This window comes from Apostichopus japonicus, chromosome 7, assembly GCF_037975245.1.
Source record: "Apostichopus japonicus isolate 1M-3 chromosome 7, ASM3797524v1, whole genome shotgun sequence".
NCBI lineage: Eukaryota > Metazoa > Echinodermata > Holothuroidea > Aspidochirotida > Stichopodidae > Apostichopus > Apostichopus japonicus.
This window is the reverse complement of record NC_092567.1, coordinates 24,877,614-24,898,128: the sequence shown is the minus strand read 5'-3', so window position 1 is coordinate 24,898,128 and position 20,515 is coordinate 24,877,614. Positions and strand designations below refer to the sequence as shown.

The 20,515-nt window shown below is 36.6% G+C and overlaps 1 protein-coding gene across 3 annotated transcripts in view; it reads left to right on the top strand.

Annotated features, from left to right (window-relative positions):
* The first annotated feature begins 3,829 nt into the window (after positions 1-3,829).
* Positions 3,830-20,515, top strand: part of LOC139969849 (uncharacterized) — a 32,229-nt gene continuing 15,543 nt past the window's right edge. Inside the window, exons 1-2 of one of the 3 annotated variants that reach the window (XM_071975174.1) lie at positions 3,830-5,172; positions 13,234-13,372. In XM_071975174.1, coding sequence (XP_071831275.1) covers positions 4,849-5,172; positions 13,234-13,372 — 463 coding nt within the window. In that variant the 5' untranslated portion in view covers positions 3,830-4,848. The remainder of the gene's footprint in view (positions 5,173-13,233; positions 13,373-20,515) is intronic. The other 2 variants (XM_071975175.1, XM_071975173.1) reach the window with 2 other exon arrangements.

Sequence of the window (20,515 nt, the reverse complement as noted above, 5' to 3'; positions counted from 1 at the left end):
TGGTTGCGCCTCTGCTTAGCCCCCCCCCCACACCCCTACCCTCATGTTCAAGTACCTTCCCCCTCAGTCGTCGATATAACATTACTCTATACCCCATGTTTTCTCTAATACTGAACATGACACATGAGATGGATATCACGATATAATAACAGTGCCAATGCTAGCACACCGCGATGTTTTTTGTTATTGTAGATGTACAGACGTACGGCACTTCGTTCTGTTATCACTGCTAAATGACCAAGCCATAATTTTTCAGTGAAGCCTTTATTAATTTATACTCAGGATCCTGTTTTTAGTTCTCACGCAGTCGGAAGTATTCCGTCTGATATAGCTTCCGTTAATTTTGGTCTATTATGCAGTTGCATTATTATACGTACCGTATATGTCAACGAGAATAGACAATAGAACTATACAAATGACTGCCAGTTATTGCGAGTACATAATGCTGATTGTACTGTGTTCGTGAATGCTATTATCTCACTTTGGGTAATTAAAAGTCTTTTTGGATCATTTGACCAACGACGTCAATTTTATTTCACGAATTTCAAAATTAAATACACAATAAAAAGTATAAACAGTAAAAAGGAAATAAATAATTAAATAAATAACAAACAAATTAAGTAACAATAGTTTAATGGTAATCAAATCCCCGCCTCGTTTTGGTAAAAATGAAAGTGGTGGAATCTCTCTTGATAAAACAATTAAACGAAGCCTGCATTCATCAATCCATCCATCCATCATTCTATCCATCTATCTATCCATCCATCCATTCATTCATTCATTCATTCATTCATTCATTCATCCATTCATTCATTCATTCATTCATTAAATCATTCATTCATTCATTCATCAATTAATTAATTAATTAATTCATCCATCTATTCATTCATTCATTCATCCATTCAACGTTCGTTCATTCATTCATTCGTTCGTTCACTCATCCATCCATTCATTCATTCATCCGTCCATCCATTCACTAATACATTCGTCCATTCATCCATCTATTCATTCATCCATTCATTCATCCATATATTCATTCATCGATTCGTTCATTCATCCATTCAACATTCATTCATCCATCCATCCATTCATTCATTCATTCATCCATTCATTCATTCATCCATCTATCCATTCATTCCTTCATTCGTTTGTAAATGTAACTCATGAGAGTTAGGTGTCTTTATACTAATAAATAATTTTGAAATACACTGAGCATACTAAAATGAGTCTTGTGACCTAGAAGACATTTAGGTCTTTCCGTGAAATCCATAAAAATACCATAGAACCTCATGCTAAAGATTTCTACATGGTTTTATAAACTATAGTCTACTCCCTTCCACATATGTTTGTGTTATGTAGCAAATGTTTAACATTAAAGCTCCGAAAGTTAAAAGAAAAACAAACTCATAGTAACACAAATAATACCATAATAATATACCATAGCTGACCATGTGTTGTTCTTTATGATATATGTGTGGGACATACAGACAGAAATTGTCTGATGAATTTTTATTAGAAGTTCAGGGAAATTGGCAGTTTAAGATTAACTTTCTACATTCCAATATACATACGACCTACGTGTATAGCCTTTATACTTCTATACATGCAGTATTCTATACACTTCATGACACTAACCAATAGATAACTAAACTACACAGTCAGAATTAAACAGAGAGTATAAGTCGTGTTTATTTTCCAATGGGAATCTGCCGTCCTCCCATTGAGCGGTAATTTTGCCCAAAGGACACAACTGGCGTTCCAGAAAAGTTTATAAAGAAGCCACGCTGTATACTATTGATGAGCTGAAAGCCAAGATTTCCGACCTGCGAATAAGTAACCCCTAAAGGTGTCGGGAGAAACGATTTTTCCTCTTTTCAGGTGGGATCAAAGTGATTGTATTTGATATTATGAAATCTTGTTTGTAGCCTTAACTCACTATCAGATCGGTCATTCAATATACCATTTGCCGTAGTACAACCGTTACCATTGATAAAATGGAACAAGAGAAAAGGAGGGAAAAAACGCAAACAAACTCCCCAAAAACACGGTTTCTGTGGAAACGTCACAAAGATAAATTTGTTCTTCTTAAGTGACTCGGTGTTTGTGTTTCACAGTTTACCAAAAAAAAAAAGTTGTGGTTTAAAATCTTTTTTGATTCTTAGAAGTTGTATAAGTACTGTCACAAAATCAATTCCTGTCTCCCTTAACCGAGGGTGACTTTAGGCTGAAACTTGGTTCTAAAAGGCCAGAGAGAGGGAAAAAAAGTGCTATACTAATGCTCAAAATAACTTCTTCGGTTTTCAAGATATTCATCGTTAAAAGTTGCAAAACCTTAGGAATGCTCCTTTTAGGTAAAATTGATGATGACTTCAGCGCCTCAGTGCATGCTTAAATGTTGTTAGGTGGTTACTGTTACTCCATTGTTTATTAATTAAAATATGTTATTTTCACATCACATAAAAATACACACATTACACTTGGGATGATATTGTTCATCATTTGTTTTCGCAAAGTTATAATGCATTGTACAACATGTTACGCCTAAGCGTGACGTCATAAAGGTCTTTTGTTTTTCCATTTACTGAGTTTGTGTTGCATCCGAGGAACTGACCTAAAACAAAAGAAAAGGTGAAGATTTCAAAATGGGGGCCTAGTGGGCCATGATAGTCCTAAAGGCTCGACCGGACCCTCAATGTCACGTGTAGAACCCTTGTCAAGTAGAGGGTCCAGTGTCCAAAAATGTAAAACTTATTGAGATATATGTTGCGCAAACAAGAGCTTTGGAATGAAATGAAAGACTAATGTTAATTTGCATGTAATAATATATATATATATATATTTATATATATATATATATATATAAATATATATATATATACATATATATATATATATATATATATATATATATATATATATATATATAAGTCGTTTGTCTGTATAATAATAACTTCCTCTTTCTTCGTATTTTTATGACATTTGGCATATATCAAGTTCAGTTTTCAACTTATCACTTGCAAGATGTTAGCACTCATGACTTCCTTTCACTATGACGCGCATCATTTCCTTAAAGCTACAGAGCTGTAATAAGTCACTTTAATTTGTATTGTCGTTTTGTCACCCCTTCCCCCCCCCCCCCCCCTTTACAGACTTAACTCCATCTCGCCACATTCTCTGATTCCTATAACGTCGATTCGAAACTTTTGATAACATTATTTAACACACTCATATATTAATCCTTCGGTTAGCAAACGCGTGTGAAGTTTAGACAAATATTTATACTGTTAATGTACTGCAGTGAATGTCTTTCGACTCACGAATGCTCCCTTTAGCCTGCTTTAACCGTAACAAAAAACCAGAAGTAGACATGTGCGTATAAGTGCGTTTCAGTACAACGACTTCGGGCCTGCAATTTCTGAATCAATTTCCGCCAAAAGTCGACAAATTGAACTTCGTTAGCCTTTTGAAGGATTTTTTTCCCGTACATTGTTGAGGCACAGCACGGCGTTTGCCATTCATGGCGTTATCCAACGAGGAACTATCAAAACAAGACTAAACTATTGCTACGATTGTGACATCACCCTAGCAATGAACAGATGAAAGGGTTCAATTTTTCCCTTTCTAATGCTCATTTACCTCATGTTTGCACTCTGACGGTTTGGGGTATACGCGCAACGATAAAGAAGAAGGATTAGGTTGTTAGTTCTATTCTGTGTAGCGACAGGAGGAAGTGTGGACAAAATCCTGTTTTGCTGGGACACTTTTGTGACATCTTGGAATATTTTATTTGCCGTGAGGATTAAGTTTGACCACGGTGACTAACATATATATGGACAATATATAGATATTTATATTTTTATATGAGACATATAGTTTATGGGTCGCCGAATAAACGTGTGGCTGGATTTATCGTGGATTGGAATGCAGTCATATATTTATTCTATATGAGTAAGGTTTGGTTGGACTACTTAAAGAAGAAACTTTTGAAATAAAGCAAAGGTTATACCGCAAAAAGTGGAAAGAGGAAGAACAAGAAGAAGGAATAAGAAGATAAAAGGGGAAAACAATCCCAGCTGGTGGTTTAGGATTATATTGAAATTCTTTCCCTTGAATGACTCGAGCTTTGAAACAGTCTGTACAACGAGGTAGACATTTGTATTAATCAGACCAGGCGTAGAAGTATTTATTTCAAGAATTCTCTTCCTCAGTTGGAGAAAGATTGCCGATTGAGAGGGAGATAAGAAGATATAAAAAGAGCAACCGAGGAAGGAGAGCCAAGTTGACGGAGAAATCGCAAGGACGACTTTTTGTTTTCACCCCTAAAAGGCCAATATTTTCCAAAGCTATACACTTGACCTGTTACAGGGCTTGTATCCAAGCTTGACGGTTAGGAAACTGTTGCATCTCGTCAAGAGTAGGTCATTAGGGTAGTTAGATTTCCTGGATTGAAACAAAGGTCAAATCGGATATTTATTTTTTTCTTTCTTTTTTCCCATTTCAAGCGATGGTAAAACCAGATGTAATTGAACGGTTCTTTCTGTTGAACTCTTCTCGCGCTACGGGTGTGTGATGTCACCATCCACTTAGAACCCATCCGTCACTTGTTCTCTGTGATCTGAGCGGCAGACAAGTCGAGGAGGACCCTCCACCATCCCTCCAGTACGTTAGTAAATACAACGTCTGGTTCTTAGAACCTAACCTCTTGCTTTATATATCTGTGGTCCTATTCTGCAGCGTCTCATTCCTATATTTGTTTTTGAGAGCTCTTCAAAAAACCAAAAACTTTCAGGAGTCTGGAATAAAATTCGCGCAAAATAACCTCGACAGGGGAAAGAAAACAAACTGAAAATGAGTGTTATTTGGAAAATTTCAATTCTGGTCTTGTGCGTGACCGTAGAAGGGGGAAAGAGTGCGCTTTGTCCAAGAGTAAAGAGCAAATTTTGTAGCGAAATCGGCGGATTAGGTTACGAGAAAACATTCTTTCCAAATATTATGGACCATGCAGATCAGAAGGAAGCGAAAGAGGCTATGAAGCCCTATGAAGAGTTAGCGAAGACGGGATGCTCGCCTTACATTCGCGCATTTGTGTGCGCGTCTTTTCTTCCTGCTTGTCCAGTTTGGCGAGATGTTCCCAAAAAGCCCCAAAAGCCTTGCAGAGAATTATGCGAAAGGGTGAGTTCAATTTTTCAGTGTTATGTAGTTTAATCAAGTTTTAATTTCCAGGTTGACAAATCGACAATATTCTGACAATTAACATTTTTTTTGTGCATATTTATAGGTTTGAAAATATAGTTATAATTTCCCGGTTGACAAATCGTCTAAGGTCGAAGAATAAATATATACCGGTATATGAAAACAAAGTGGAATTAATGCATACTCAATTTTAAAAAAACACATGATTATTGCCAACCGCTATTTTCTTATAAGCATGTTTAAATCACTTTGGAAATTTAATTTTCAGCTTTAGAGTATTTCAAGAACTGCGAGTCACAGCGTGCACAAAAGGGCCCTGAACCGCTTATAAAGTTTACGTACTGTAGAGCCACTGATTCATGGCCATTTTTAAAATTAAAAATGCTAAAATATGAAGACAATGTAAAGATTTTTAAAGGGAACATTAAATATTTTGTATGCATAGTCAACAATTCGGTAACGTATACTATCTTTCCAATAGTAAAGTAGCCTAAACGACCGCTGTATGATAGTATTGTGGTCAAACTTTAATATAATTGCAAATTATACTTATTATAATTGCAAAAAGGTGCGTATCCAAGCGGTGTCCCCATCCTAATTATCACGCTCCCCCTTCCTCCCCCTTAAATTAAGTATTGTTATAGGAAAACGATGCATGCAGACCTAGTTATATATATATATATATCTAATGTTCAGCCTAAAAAAGCATCAGAATACTCCATTTCCCGTCTAAAATTTGCTTTGCATTCGGTCGGAACGGGAAGAAGGGACCACCCCCCCCCTACATGGGCGTCGACTTCAGGGCTACATTCCCTCTCTTTTTTAAATACTGGATCAACAACCTGAAAACCGTTGATTTATTCAGCTGATTACAGAGGCGCGTAGCCTATATGTAAATCGCTTTGATGTTTTAAATCGCGGTGATATAGGAAACCGGGAAAGAAGTGGTTATCCAGCGACGCTAATACTGATATAGCCAGAAATACATTACAGGAAATCCGAATGGTTAGGTAATAGATGATAACTCGCTTCTATATACTCCGCAAGCCCTTCAACAAGTTGTCATAGTTTCACCCTTTGACTTATGGATTTGCTGTACCTTGTGGAAGACTTCTCGGCCTGTTTGGTTACAATCATGTGAAGTATCTGTCCTTTTCAGATTTTTTTCCAACTTTAAACCGAAATCCTGCGTGAAATCATTCCCTTCCAAGGGAGGACTCGTGAAACCTCACTTGGGCGTAACACCGTTCATGATGGTCATACGGTTGCACCCCGTATCGATGTAAAGGGACTGCAGTGGGGGGGGGGGGGGTTGATGGTGGTGGATCTAGTTGTTTGGGTTTCGTGCCAAGCCTCAATTCTCGGTGACAAGTTTTCCCTTTAAAAAGTACTTTTGTGGAAGACTGCAGCACACATGATAATTACGATAAAAACATTTACAAATTTACACTCCACCATAAACTAAGATATGATTTGTGTATTCATACTCATAACTCACTTTAGCCAAAAGCCTTTTAAAGAATCCCAAAAATATGACAAGCAAGGTTACTGCCAACTATAGATGCATTTTAAGAAACATTCACCGTTAGGAAGAAACACTGGGCACGAAAGTTAAACATCTTGACCCATCTCTGAATCCCAGTCTCCACCCCCCCCCCCACCCGTACAGTAAACCTGTAACGAAGTGCTCGTAACTGTGTTACGTCAATTGAAATCCCACAAGTCTCTTGGAAAGGGAATAAATACTATGATGATCATGGTAAATGTTGGTGAGCGAGCTACACTCTGTTCTGTATATCTCTAATTGGACTTGATCTTAGACTATAAAGGCAGAGAATTTGATCCTAGAGGTGGTACTCGTCAGTTGCTCCTGGATTGGCCCTGACCTTTTCAGATGGGGAGTAGCTGTTACCCAATTGACCATTGTAGTATACGGTAGCTACTGTGTTTATTTATCAAGGAAAGCAAGAGTTGCATATGTCCATCTTGTAAACCGAACGTTTATACGCTATATGCTCTGTATACTGTACTGCGCAGTTACTGTATATATACTATATGAATGTATTTTTTGTAATTATCTAATATTTGCATAGGTAAAAGCAAAAAAAAAAAGAGTATATTCTATGGCTGCTTTATTAAGATTACCAAGGCTTCCCATGATCGTTCGTGCGTGTTCTGACATTTATGAGTGCAGTCTGACATATTGCCCTAGATTATCAAAAGTCATCCGATATTCCGAAATCTCCGATGCGAAGAAAACTCGAAAGATTACCAACCTGAAATTACAGGAAACAATTGAATTATTTCGAAAGATGGCGAGATACTGTTTAATAGTGTACTTCTGTCTTTATAGCATAATATGTATTCGTTCATGCGCACCTTGTAACAATAACCAAGAAATTAGGTTGCATCGTGGATAATAATATAATATATAGCCACACACTCAGAACATGCACCAAACATACACATACTCACATGCAGAAGGATTTTAAGGATTTAACTATATCTGAAATCAGAGAAATTGAAATGAAACACCATCAAACTGCAATTATTAACGCATGTTGAGATATATTTGAGTTAGTTGACCAAGTGAAACCTTTTCATTCTTCGTCCAAGCTATAGATGAATATGATAAAATACCATACGCATATATTAATAGCCATATAACAAAATACAAAACGGATTACCATATTTTGTACGTAAAACGTCTAAAGTGACGTCACATTAATGAAACTCTCTGATTGGACAAAAGTTTCAGTACCCCCTCCCTCTGCCAACCCCGTTCGGGCCATCTTTTTCTTAAACAATCTCAAGTTTTTGTATACAGTCAAGGGCGTATAGGCTGAAGTTGATCTGGTCCCGGGCAAACACGCCCAACCCCTAGCCCCTCCTCCACAAGTGGCAAAGCCAGGAATATTGTGAGAAATCTTCGACACAACTTCTAAGAAAAATTGTCGAAATTTAGCCAAATTCTGAATACAAAGTACCTAACACGGATAAGGAAGGATCACAATATTCAATGGTACAAAACTTATACACAAGTTAAATAAATATCGGATTGTATTTAGGAGGATATGAAGGCCCTATTGCCCTGAGCCCCCCGGGGGCACGCCCAATACCACGACCGGTCAGTCCGCCCCTCTGTATACATACGAATTACGAAAAAGAAATATTTCATTTTCAACGTAGTCTCACTGCAGTAAAAGTTTTTGGGCTGTTTACTCTAAAACCAGAAGTGATAGTTTCTCTTTCGAGCTTTAGAATTATCAGATTGACCTTCCCGGGTTTTGTACTTGACCTTGTCTAATTTTCGCGGCATCAGTGAGCTACTAGTCTTTCTCTTATCGGTCATACCGGAAGTGGGTCACGCATCCTAAAGAGATTCCCTGTAATACCGTGATAAGGTAGCAGGTTATATTTTGCTGACTTGAGCAAAAGATTCATGTAGGTCACCTGTTCTCTCTCGCTTAGATCTGTTCTTCAACTTTCAATCGTTTGTGTGAGCCTTTGAATTTTCTCTTGTTTTTTTTTGTGGGGGGAGGGGGAGTGGGGTGAGATGGGGATGTTTATACATGCGGCATTGTCGTTGCTTTACAATGTATTACGTGAAAAGAGAAAGGTAGTGTATTGTGAGTAGCCTACCATGTTCATTCGCTTTTACACTCCTTTTGTACCTAAACAGCGTCTTTTCTATCAAGTTGGTACATACCAACCCCGCGCCTACCCTCCTGCTCCTCGCACACAAACACGCCCACCCATACCTGGCCTTCTCCTTCCCCCAATTGTGAAAAATCTGCTAGTAACAGTCTGGTAACTTAGTTAATGGCAATAGCAAACTGCAGCCCAGAGTGTAATATGCAAATTAGAGCTTTTAATGTGTATGCGCATTGTGCAATATACTTTAAATGATGAACATGTATTTTATGAATATCTTTATATCTCTTTCTTTTAGTGATATAAAAATATTGTTCTCGAAATTGGTTAACTCCTTAACACCGTGAAGTATTTCTGTATATGAACCGCCGCGCTACTGGCTACATCTGTATTGTTCGTGCCTATTATACAAACATTCATTCCTGACTCCAGTATGTACTGTTCACATGAAACAGATTAACGGTGCACCCTCTTATATAACGGTGTTTATATATATAGGCTATATGTATAGACATATATATGCCCTGTAGAAGAAGAGTATATATTAAGATAAACTTGCGACGTGCATTTACCGCGAAAGAACGAGAAAAGTGGAACCCATAACGTTTACTCATTTATCATAAAATTTGACCCCAGTTTGTGATTGCCAGGGATATCAACAACGCATGTTTACACGAACAATTTTGTCAAAGTCTTCATGTTCCTGGTTTTATTAACCAGTGACGAAAAAATATTGTAACCCTTCGGATCAGAGTCAAAGGTAAATTTCCAAATTGCCACAGTGTGCGATGCCGAAAAATTGGCATTGGTTGTTCCGTATAGATTTGACGGAACGTAATTGGCAAGCACATGGGCGAGGAAGTTAATATCGCTCATCTTTATTCGACATATATCCTGACATGATGTGATATACAAGTATTTCTTGGGCGCAATAGGTCCACCAGCTGAAAAAAACCCTAAGAAGGAAACTTTAGCATGGATATGTCATTTTGGTACTGTAATGGACTGACGATTAACCTTTTATCGGGAAATTTTGGGAAATTTTGTGTTTTTTTTTCTTTGTTCTTCCAAATCAAAGTCACATGTCCCCACTGCCCGTCAAAATTCGTGCCCTCTTCCACCTCCATATATATATATATATATCTCCAATATATATATGAATATAAATACATATACAATATAAATATATATATAAATATATATATATATATATATATGTAAATATAAATATATTTATATATATATATTTATATATATATATATATATATAAATATATATATTTATATATATATAGTTATATATATATATATATATATATATATAAATATATATATATTATATATACACACAAATTTGAGCAACTGAACAAACCTTCAAATCTGTCAGACGCACAAACTTCAACATTTATTCACCTGTTATTTGGAAAACAAACCCCCAGTGATTAACTCCGAATAGGATCTGCCCTTTTCACCCGGCCAGGGATTCCGATATAAAAGGAATGCAAACTTGATGTTATCTTATTTTACAAAAAAAAAGTGGAGAAAATAAATCGATGTAATAATATACTCTCTAATCAAAACCGAATAAAGTTCCTTCGTTTGACAGCTTATAGTACCATCTGTGTGTTCGATGTGTATTTGTCTCTGTGTAATATGTATCTAGGTGTACTCTTATAGGACCAGAATATAGTTAGAGCTGGTAGCTATAATTTAATCCAGAATTATGCTGGAAGTCCATGACGAGGAAGAATAAAGGCGTTTCACAACATTAAACGAAGTATACATGAACGCCAAACATGTTCGAGGTAGGTGACAATAGGAGTCAAAGCAATGTTAGAAGCTGTCAAATGTGTGGCGTCGTCCCTCTCGCATTAAATCATTGCTCTGGAAATGGTTCGAGTCATTACCACCCGACCCACACATACCCCATCCCTCCTCATCGCAAGTACACGCCAACCTGTGGTTGTTCAATTAGCTTAGTGAATATTTCATCATTTTATTTTAATTTGTCGGTCATCTGAACGAACGAAATTTGGCCTTAAAGTTGTTGACCTAACTCAAGAAGGTGATTTAAATGGTTAATGCCAGGGGTGGGTACGAAGTTTATCTTGCGGGCCACAGTGAAATGCTACCCAATCCAGCCCTGGTCGCAACACTTACAAAGAAGTAGTGTTCAGAAGATCATCAAGTTATACATGATTATGTCCATCGTACTGGTATATTGAAATGTATGCTGTACAAACTCCCACGCAAGGTAGATGATATAGGCCTACTACATCATGTTTTTTTCTTGTCATACGGTACGGCTGGCGGCATGTTGATTAGGGGCTTGGAAATCTTCTCGCGGGCCGCAAAGAAAGTATTTGTCCGGTAGCCACCACTTTACTTATACCTGTAATTTATGCGCATCTTATTAACATGCGTTATGAGTTGGTAATGTAGCTCACACATATCTTTTATATAACACGCTGCATGGAGTTATTTGGATTGGACAGTCGTATTGCCTGACTGCGATAAAAGATGGAAAATTTCTTTCCCTGGCTCGGCCACCTTCTACAGTTACTAGTTCACCTATTTTATATCTGTATCCCCAAGGGGTGGCTTGCATCAAAACTTAACTAGAAAGGATAATAAAGTTCAAATTCTCTTTTTCTTAAACTGACCAAAGAGAAATAGAAAAAGATCAACCGAAATTTGTCAATCGAAACCTACTTTGTATTATATAGAACAACCCACTCTATTTACCAAACGTCTTGCTTTGTCAATATTTCGGTCAAAAATATTTGATGAAGGTTAAATGAAGCCCGAAATCAGTGAATGGCGGGTATTAATAGGTCCATCCATCGGTCAATCTGAAATTATTTAAAACTTAAAAGCGGTCTTTGACCTATGCCATTGTTATCAGAGAATAGAATTGTAAACATTATTAGTCTTCGAAACCCGTCGATATGACACGTTTTTCGCTTTGTTCGGAACAAAGGCCATTTGGCAGTCGTTGTCTTGCCTCGTTGAGGAAGAAATCAAAGAACGGTTCCCTAAAAGGATTTCTTTTATAAACAATGTTATGAATGTCCCAGGCCCTCTCTTTATATATATATATATATATATATATATATATATATATATATATATATATATATATATATATATATATATATATATATATATATAAATATAAATATATATATATATATAAATATATATATATGTATATATACATATACATATATATATATACATATATATATAAATATATATATATATATAAATATATATATATATATATAAATATATATATATGTATATATATATACATATATATATATACATATATATATATATATATATATATATATATATAAATATATATATATATATATATATATATAAAAATATATATATATATATATATATATATATACCTCTCTATCTTTTTAATATGATATTTCCTGTGTTGTTTCCCTGTGAACTATTCACACGTTCGTGTTTTCATAAGTGCGTAGTGTAAACGACTTCTTTCAAGCAGTCCATATAGAAGGATGTTTGTCAAAAGTCTTATACGGCCAACAATATCAGCTGAATCATTATTATTGTTGACGATTTTAAATATGAAATGACTTTGTTTGAAACCAGAACATCAAACGGGAAGAAGGAGACGACAAGAGATAGCCTTGGTAGGAAAATGAAAAAAATGAAACCAAACTATTTAATCCAAAAAATGATATCAACGAAGGTACTAAATTTTGAAAGGTTGGCTTTATTGCGACTCGAATTGCCTCAGGATATATCATGTGAAAACAAAATGTCTGTCAAGTTAATATGACGAGAAAGGTAACCATTATCCCTTCAACTGAAATTACGAGAGCTCTATGGTAACCAAATATTCCATCATATTTGTAAACAACATTTTTGTTAAACAATTTTTCCATAGAGTTATAGAAAGAAATATTGCTTGAAGTATATCGATGATTAACCAAAAATTGTTTAAACAGCTAGTTAGCTACATAAGTGTCTTGCAAATTCACTTCACCTATTGAATGTAAACATTTAGTGGGGAAAGAAAACAGTATTCATTATAATGATTTAATGTCAAAATGGAAACCCTTCTCCTGACACTCTTTCCCCATAAATTGTATTTGTAGAACTTTTAAAAAATCGTTCCTAACATTGTCAAAAAGTATCTAAATGTTGCTCTACTCCTATTTTTCTGTCTTTGGCTTTCGTATCATGTTTTCTGTGATAAGCCTCGTTGTCAATAAAATTTACCAAACATTTCAAATTATGGAGTATACTCTGTGTCGACTTGATGGAAAGTACAATATCTTTCATCATTCTGACCTATCTATTTTTAATCGTTTTCTCCCCTTTTTCCTCTGTTCCCCTAAGGCCCGAAAGGACTGCGAAGCTACCCTTCTTAATGACCTAGAAATGGAATGGCCAGCTGAACTTAACTGTGAAGACTTCCCATCGCACGACCCTAGCCGAAGGAACCCAGTTTGTACCAACTTTGTCCCTCCACGACCAGGTAAATAATTGCGCATGCGCCACAACGAGAAGTATATCCATATTCATAAACCGGGTTTGAAGTAATATAACTAATGAAAAACCACGCATGCGTTATTTTATTGGTATGTCCCAAACAAACTCTATTTGCATGACAAAGGAACGTGTTTTCTTTCACATAATTACATTCTTCACAAATAAGATCATTTCCTGTTGATACTTGAGAGAAAATGTGTGATAATTCAGTGAATTCCTGAACCGGAGTATCAATTCTCTTTTTAAGGGACTCGTGACAGTTCCATGACGTAACATTATCATGATCATACGGTTACAGTCTCGATGTAAGGGGACTGGGGGGGGGGGGGTTGAGAGTGGATCAATTTTTTTTTTTTTTTTTCGTGCGTTGGCCGGTTATTTGGGTGACTTTTCTTAACAAGTATCTACAACGGATTAAGCCCCTATATCTTATATAATAAATATAATCAGTGGCGTAGGAAGGTACTTTTGAGTGGGGGGGCTGAAGACTGATGGCCGGCCTGGGGGAGGGGTCTAAGGGGAGGGGGTATCCCTCTCCCCTTTGGATTTTTTTTGCATTTCCAGGTGGCCTCAGATGCAATTTGGTGCAATATAGCACACTTCAACCCACCCACTCCATTTTATATATAATTTTGCATTTTCACCTGGCCTTAGATGCAATTTGGTGCTCCAAATGAGATTTTTTTCTCATTTGGAAATGAAAAAGGGGTTTTCTGACTTGCGAAGTGGGGGGGGGGGGCGGAATGATACTTCCGACCCTATATATTTTTTACTGGGGGGCTTGCCCCCCAGCCCCCCCCCCCGGTTCCTACGCCCTTGAATATAATACACCGGAATTTTCCTGCTGTAGTTGTGGTGCAGGGCAAGAGAGGAGAGGGTAGTTTGGGGTTGAAGAACAAACGAGTAACTGATTGTACCGAGTTACATGATTTCTTTACCGAAAGTTCAAATACAAGGGTGTCCCCCTTTTAAGGGCAGCCACGTGAAACATTGTGCCATTTGTTGGAATTATTTTATGGTAACGTTATAAAATGTATCTCAGTAGAAAATGTTGTCATGGTTTCATGGACAGGGCAGAAGAGGAGCCTATTCTCAACCTTTTTTTTTCAAACTTTACAGATACCGATATAAGGACGGTATTGCCACTATCGGTCGGTAGTGCATACCGATAATGGGCGCAACACGAATTTTTTATCTCGTGGTTTGGCTAATAAAGGTCTTAATTGAACGGTTATGGGTGAGGCAGGAAACAACTGATATCGATCCTATGTACGGAAGAGTGCAGTGCAGGGGTATACATGAACTAGTAAAAACGTCAAATCGAGTTCTCGCATTGAGCTGCCTCGATATAAAGATATTGACCAATGTTTAGTCCTCTTTAGAAAATGGCACCACTGTATAGCATTATACAGTACTGGTTCAAAAAATGTTGAAGAAACAAAAATTATGTTTCTGATAAGCATATTTTATAGGTTCTTTTTAAATTTGTCCAAGTTTGCGTCGATGACATAAATTCTTAATTACTGAACCTGGCTCAAAGCTGTACTAGTCACAGTCAGATTGTTATCGTCAGTTAACGTACAGTTAGATCTACGTATAAAACCCACATACACACACACATACATCAATCTTCGTTGCTTTGATCAAGTATTCGTTCTTCTCGGGAAAAATGGTGAAACTTTAACAGGAGGTAGGTTGGGTTGGAAGGGGGGGGGGGGAGAGGACTGGCCTCCCGGCTTTCTAATTTGGAACCTGTGCTCCACCTACGCTGTAGGAGCCGCTAGGTTGAGGGGCCGATGGCGCCGATTACTTCTAGTACATGGTCGTGGTAGGTGCTAGTTTCGTCCGAGGCGCCTCTAGCAAGGTTCAACCCCCCCCCCCCCCCAGAGCATCCGGTAGAATAACTAAGCTGTACCGTATGCTACAACGTAGCATCATATACATGATCGCATATGTATACTCCCACCACCTCCCCCACCCCCCCCCCCCATTATCCATTTTGTAATGCTACGTCATTTTTGACAAATTGTCTTTGAAAGTCAACGCCGTCATGGTAATTTTGGATAAGAACGATCCATACGTTTCAAAATGTTCCTCAAGGTTACCCCTAGAGGTCTATTAGTCTTTCCCACAGGCGTTTTGATAACTTTTATACAAAAATTATACGTACCTGCCCTTGTAATCTCAGACAAATGATGTTATTCGTTTTGAAGATGAATGGCTTTCCTTTTTTTTTTTTTTAATATCTCTCTCTCCCTTTTTTTCCACCATTTCTTTCACCGATATTCTTAATAAGTATGAACACAAAAGGTCGCAGCATTGCTTTCTTTTGTACCCTTCTGTAATTGAAAGTAAAATGACCCGCATGATACGCAATGAATTGGATTTTCTTTGCCAGAGGGAACAGAAAAAAAAAACGAGAGAGATAAAAATGAAAGTTGAAAGAGAGAGAGAGAGTGGGAGAAATACATTGAACTGGTTTTTACATAATTTTGTTTGAGAAAAAAAAAGAGAAGAGAATTGCTGCCCCAAGGACATGCCAATATATTTTTGGGGGTGGATTCCGGTTTGGTTAGACTCAAGAATGTTTGTTATGATAACAATATTTAGTCCGTGAATAGGCTTATTGATATAAACATTATAGATTTCAGGAAAAGCCATGTATTTACGAAATCCTTAGAGATTGGTAAGATTAGAATGTGTACTTCAGTCGTTTTCAATTAGTATCAATCATTTAGCGATAATTGTGGATATAATAGACGCGCTGGAGGACATACAAGCAACTAATCGGTAACGCAGACGACGACCGGTTAACGGAGAACGTAACATAAGACAGTTTATTGAACTCAAGCAGACAAAAATAAAGAAATGAAACAAAAATGAAGAAAATAGAAAAAATGAACGTCATTGTTTGTAACTTGATGGAACAGTTTTTTCTTCACATTGCGATTTCTTTTGATTAAATCTGGAACCCTTTCCGCCTCCTCAAGCGTCCCTTCCCGAGTATTCATTTTCAAATCATTTCGATTGAACTAATGCACACAGAAGCGCGGGAAACTAATGCCAGCAATTTCTTTAGACTTTATCCTTCAGTCGTTTGTAGTATAAGAGTGTTTTTTTTTTAAAGAAAAGTCACCCAAGAAGATAGAAAATGAAACAACTTGGTCCACTATGAACCCCAGTTCCCTTACATCGAGGTAGTAACCGTATGATCATGACTGTGGTATGTCGTATGAGGTATCGCGAGTAAGAATAATCTTTTTGGTAGGCTAAAAGCACCGATTATATATATCATGTTATACGTGTTGTTGGTTTAAATTTAGCTTTATATTCACGTTTCTCTAACGATCCTATGATTTTTATGTAAAGTATAGAAGTGTGGAATCGTATATACAGATAAAGCGGGAAGATAGAATGTTTTAGGTGGCGGTGGTGGTGGTGGTGGGGGGGGGGGGACGTGTCGCATAGCGTTCAGTTTATAGCAGAGCATTTTTACATGGAAATTTATTCTTAAAATTTATGTTAACAACAAAACTGACCTTTACTCGGCATTGACTTTAACATTCATCAATGAAGATACAAGTAAGGCGAAGAATTTAAGAAGGAACTTTAACGATATTATTACGTCACCAGTTTCAATTGGAACTTCATAAGTCAGGCTGTTCGTTGCCTGGAATGGCGCCTGTTAACATTGTAAATACCTTTATTGTCGGTGTATGGCTGTTTATATACCGTTTCAGTAAGGTAACGTAGTCACATTTAACGCTTAAAAAAGTATGTAGGTATTGTGACAAGAATGCATGATCCCGAATGTGTTAATAAACACTGAATATGCATGATGTCTGCATAGCTGTCACATAAATTATTGATCATGTATATGCATGTTTTTAATATCGTCATAACAAATTTTCTGTTGACTTATGACACTGCTTATCATTCATTTTGCATGCGGGATATGCGCTTGGTTTTATTTTTAATTCTTGGTTTACATTGCATGTTTTTCTGTTTTTGTTTTGTTTTAACTTTCGACTCCAAATTTCCAGCATTTTGTCAGAAGCACAAGGAAGTAGGCCCATGTAGAACCTACAGACCATACTGGTATTATGACGTCTCGGAACATAAATGTATGACGTTCACATTTGGTGGTTGCCTTGGCAACGAGAACAAATTTGAAACCAAGGAGCAGTGTCTTCACGTTTGTGGCAATGGTGAGCTGAGTGTGTTAAATATAGAGGGCAGCAGAAATGATATAGGTTACAGTTAGAGATTTGATTTGGTATAGGCTGAATAACCTACCACATTAAGTAAGGTAAGGTTAGGCCCAATTTTGTAACTTATAAGTTCAGCTCAATGCATATTGCATTCAAATGAATGTTAGTAAGCAGGCTATTGCACTTGATATCTGTGTACAAGATATGTTGATGAGTGTAGGCTTGTCAAGCACCCGTTGACGCCAGTGAAGTAGTATTTGTGCCACAGTTAATTCTTGTTGGTAACGCACCCTTTTTTAACGTACATTTTCTTCATCGACTCTATCGTCTGACTCATCCTATATAGGATAGTGTCTTCGACTTTATTTATTAGTCTTCTTTCGTTACTTTTGTTTTATGTTTGAAGTAATCAAATGTTCGTTATTTTATTACTGTTATCGAAATACGTCTGATGTGTACTAAAATATCGTGTGATATTTTCACACAACCTTACTCAAAAGACTGAAACTCGGTCGTAATTTCAACGAACTTCAAATGCCAAGATTTGTGACAGATGTGTGACGCTTGTGTCGTTAAAGTGTTATCATTTATTATGACAGCGCGGATTTCGCGATGCGACCCGCACGGTTTACTAGTTGTTAGCCATACTATAAGATTTTTGTTAACACTCCGCAAAAACTGTAGAATATAACGGATATAACTTGTCACATCGCTCCTAAAAAAATAGTAGCGAAACCACCAATTTTTGTTATGGGTGATGGGGGGGGGGGGTGTGTGGGCGGGGGAGGGCTAAGATGTTATGTCGTCGTGGGTGAGAGGTCTAACGGGATGGAGCTGAAATGTAAAATTGCGATTTATCTTGTTTTGAAACGTCTTGAAATAATTTGTAAACTATAATCAGGTTGTACGCATTTTTTCGTTTAAAATTGAAAATTTGAATCCGAAAATACAATATAATTACTGTGAAGCATATCGGGGGGGGGGGGGGGGATGGGCGGCAAGATCATTTAGTTCAGTACAACTTTCAAGCGATTAGCTAAGCTTCAAACAGTTTAAAAAAATATACATAAATGTAGGGGCGCTATGGAAGAACTTACTTTGACGCAGAAAACAATATAGGAATTCTATGACAACGAATTGGGAATCCATTAATGGCGGGAATGTTGACTTTTATACTTGATTTGTTTCGAAAAAATAATACAACTTTTTTTCAAATCTCAGTTTACCACAAATAGTCATAAGATGGATTTGATAAAACTAAATTTCAAATCAATAATTAACGAGAGGAAAGAAAGCAGTGAGCGAAGTGAAAAGTCAAAACTAAACCCGAGTCTGTATTACTCAGAGCAAACTTTCACGACCTCACGGCGTCGAATTTTGTGCTGTTTCATGGCATCACGACTTGGATATTTCCGTACAAACTTCAACCAAATCGCAAACACACACACACACAACTCAGACATATATACAGAACAGGTTATATACGCTCTCTGAGCAATTACCATAGTTACAAACCATTATACAATATCTTTGTATAGGATATATGCATGTATCCTAACTACGTTAATTCTTGAGACATTTTTCACACCGCATCAGCATGGCTACCATTGCATCTTTCTTTTGCGTCCATAAATATTATTCTCTACTATGTATATATAGGCCCTATATATAGGCCTATATGTAGGCCCTATATATAGTCCCTATGTATAGGCCCTATGTATAGGCCCTATATATATGTGTTTGTGTATTTGTCTGTATGTTTCATGTTTAGACTGCATGCATTTATATAGTTAACAGCCTTTCCCCTGCATCCCATATATATTACTGCATGATACTAACATCACATAGCCTATACCTTTTGCTCTCGTTATGTATCATTTAAACTTTCTTTTCCCTCCAATGTAGCCCACCTAAATATTGATCCCGATTTTGGGCAATAGATCAATAATTCATTAATTGGTTATTTTGATGATAAAAATCTCGTCTATATATGCTATCTGTGACGTCACTTAACGTGACATGACGTGACGTAACGCACAGTCTTTAACACCTTGTATAATTTTGTTTATTTATGAAGGTAAGATAAGGTTCCAGTAGTGATACGAAATTGATAAAAACTTAGATTGATACAAAGTAAAGGAAAATAGCTATTAATAATATATAAGAAAGAAAGCAAATTAAAAAATTGAGAAGGCGAACCTTTAAGAAGAATCGATTTATCTGCAGCAAATCTAAATCCAATAAAAATGGATTCGCTGTAATTTATTAAAACTGACTGTTTTGGTCAAATTTTGTAAAATTAATGATCCAATTTTTTTTTAACGTTTAATTTTCGACTCCTTTATTTGAAGCAATGTTAAAGAAAGGCTCCATTGGTTAATCTGTCTGAGGTGCTAACAATCATATGTCTAGTCTTATAAAATAGTTTGATACCAGTAGCGTGATCCAATAATAAAAACCGAACAATACCATTGATTTGCATATGTAGTACTTTCATCGATTTATAAGTATACCGTTTTCAAGGGAATTAATAACAAATCAATGCCAAAATAATAGTAAAAACGTTATTAAAATAATCAATTGCTTATTATAGGAATAATAAAGTCTTGTGTAAGGAATGCGTTCTGTGTCTTATTGAAGTATCTCAATGTGCTAATCCTTCACCGGAAGTGACGTCGTGCACGCTCGAACATTAAAAACAAATAATAGAAAGCACTTCACATTGTTTATCTTTTTGTTTTTGAATGATTGTCCATTTTTCAGATTATGTATGAATTTGTGTAAATTAAAATTAAATTATCTGTAGAATTCAAGCTGGATGTGGCGGAATTAAGGGTGTGGCTTTGAGGTGTTGTCTTAGAGGGGTGGAATGAGTGGCAACATAGAGGGAGGGGGCGGGGTGGGGCTATGTAAATATT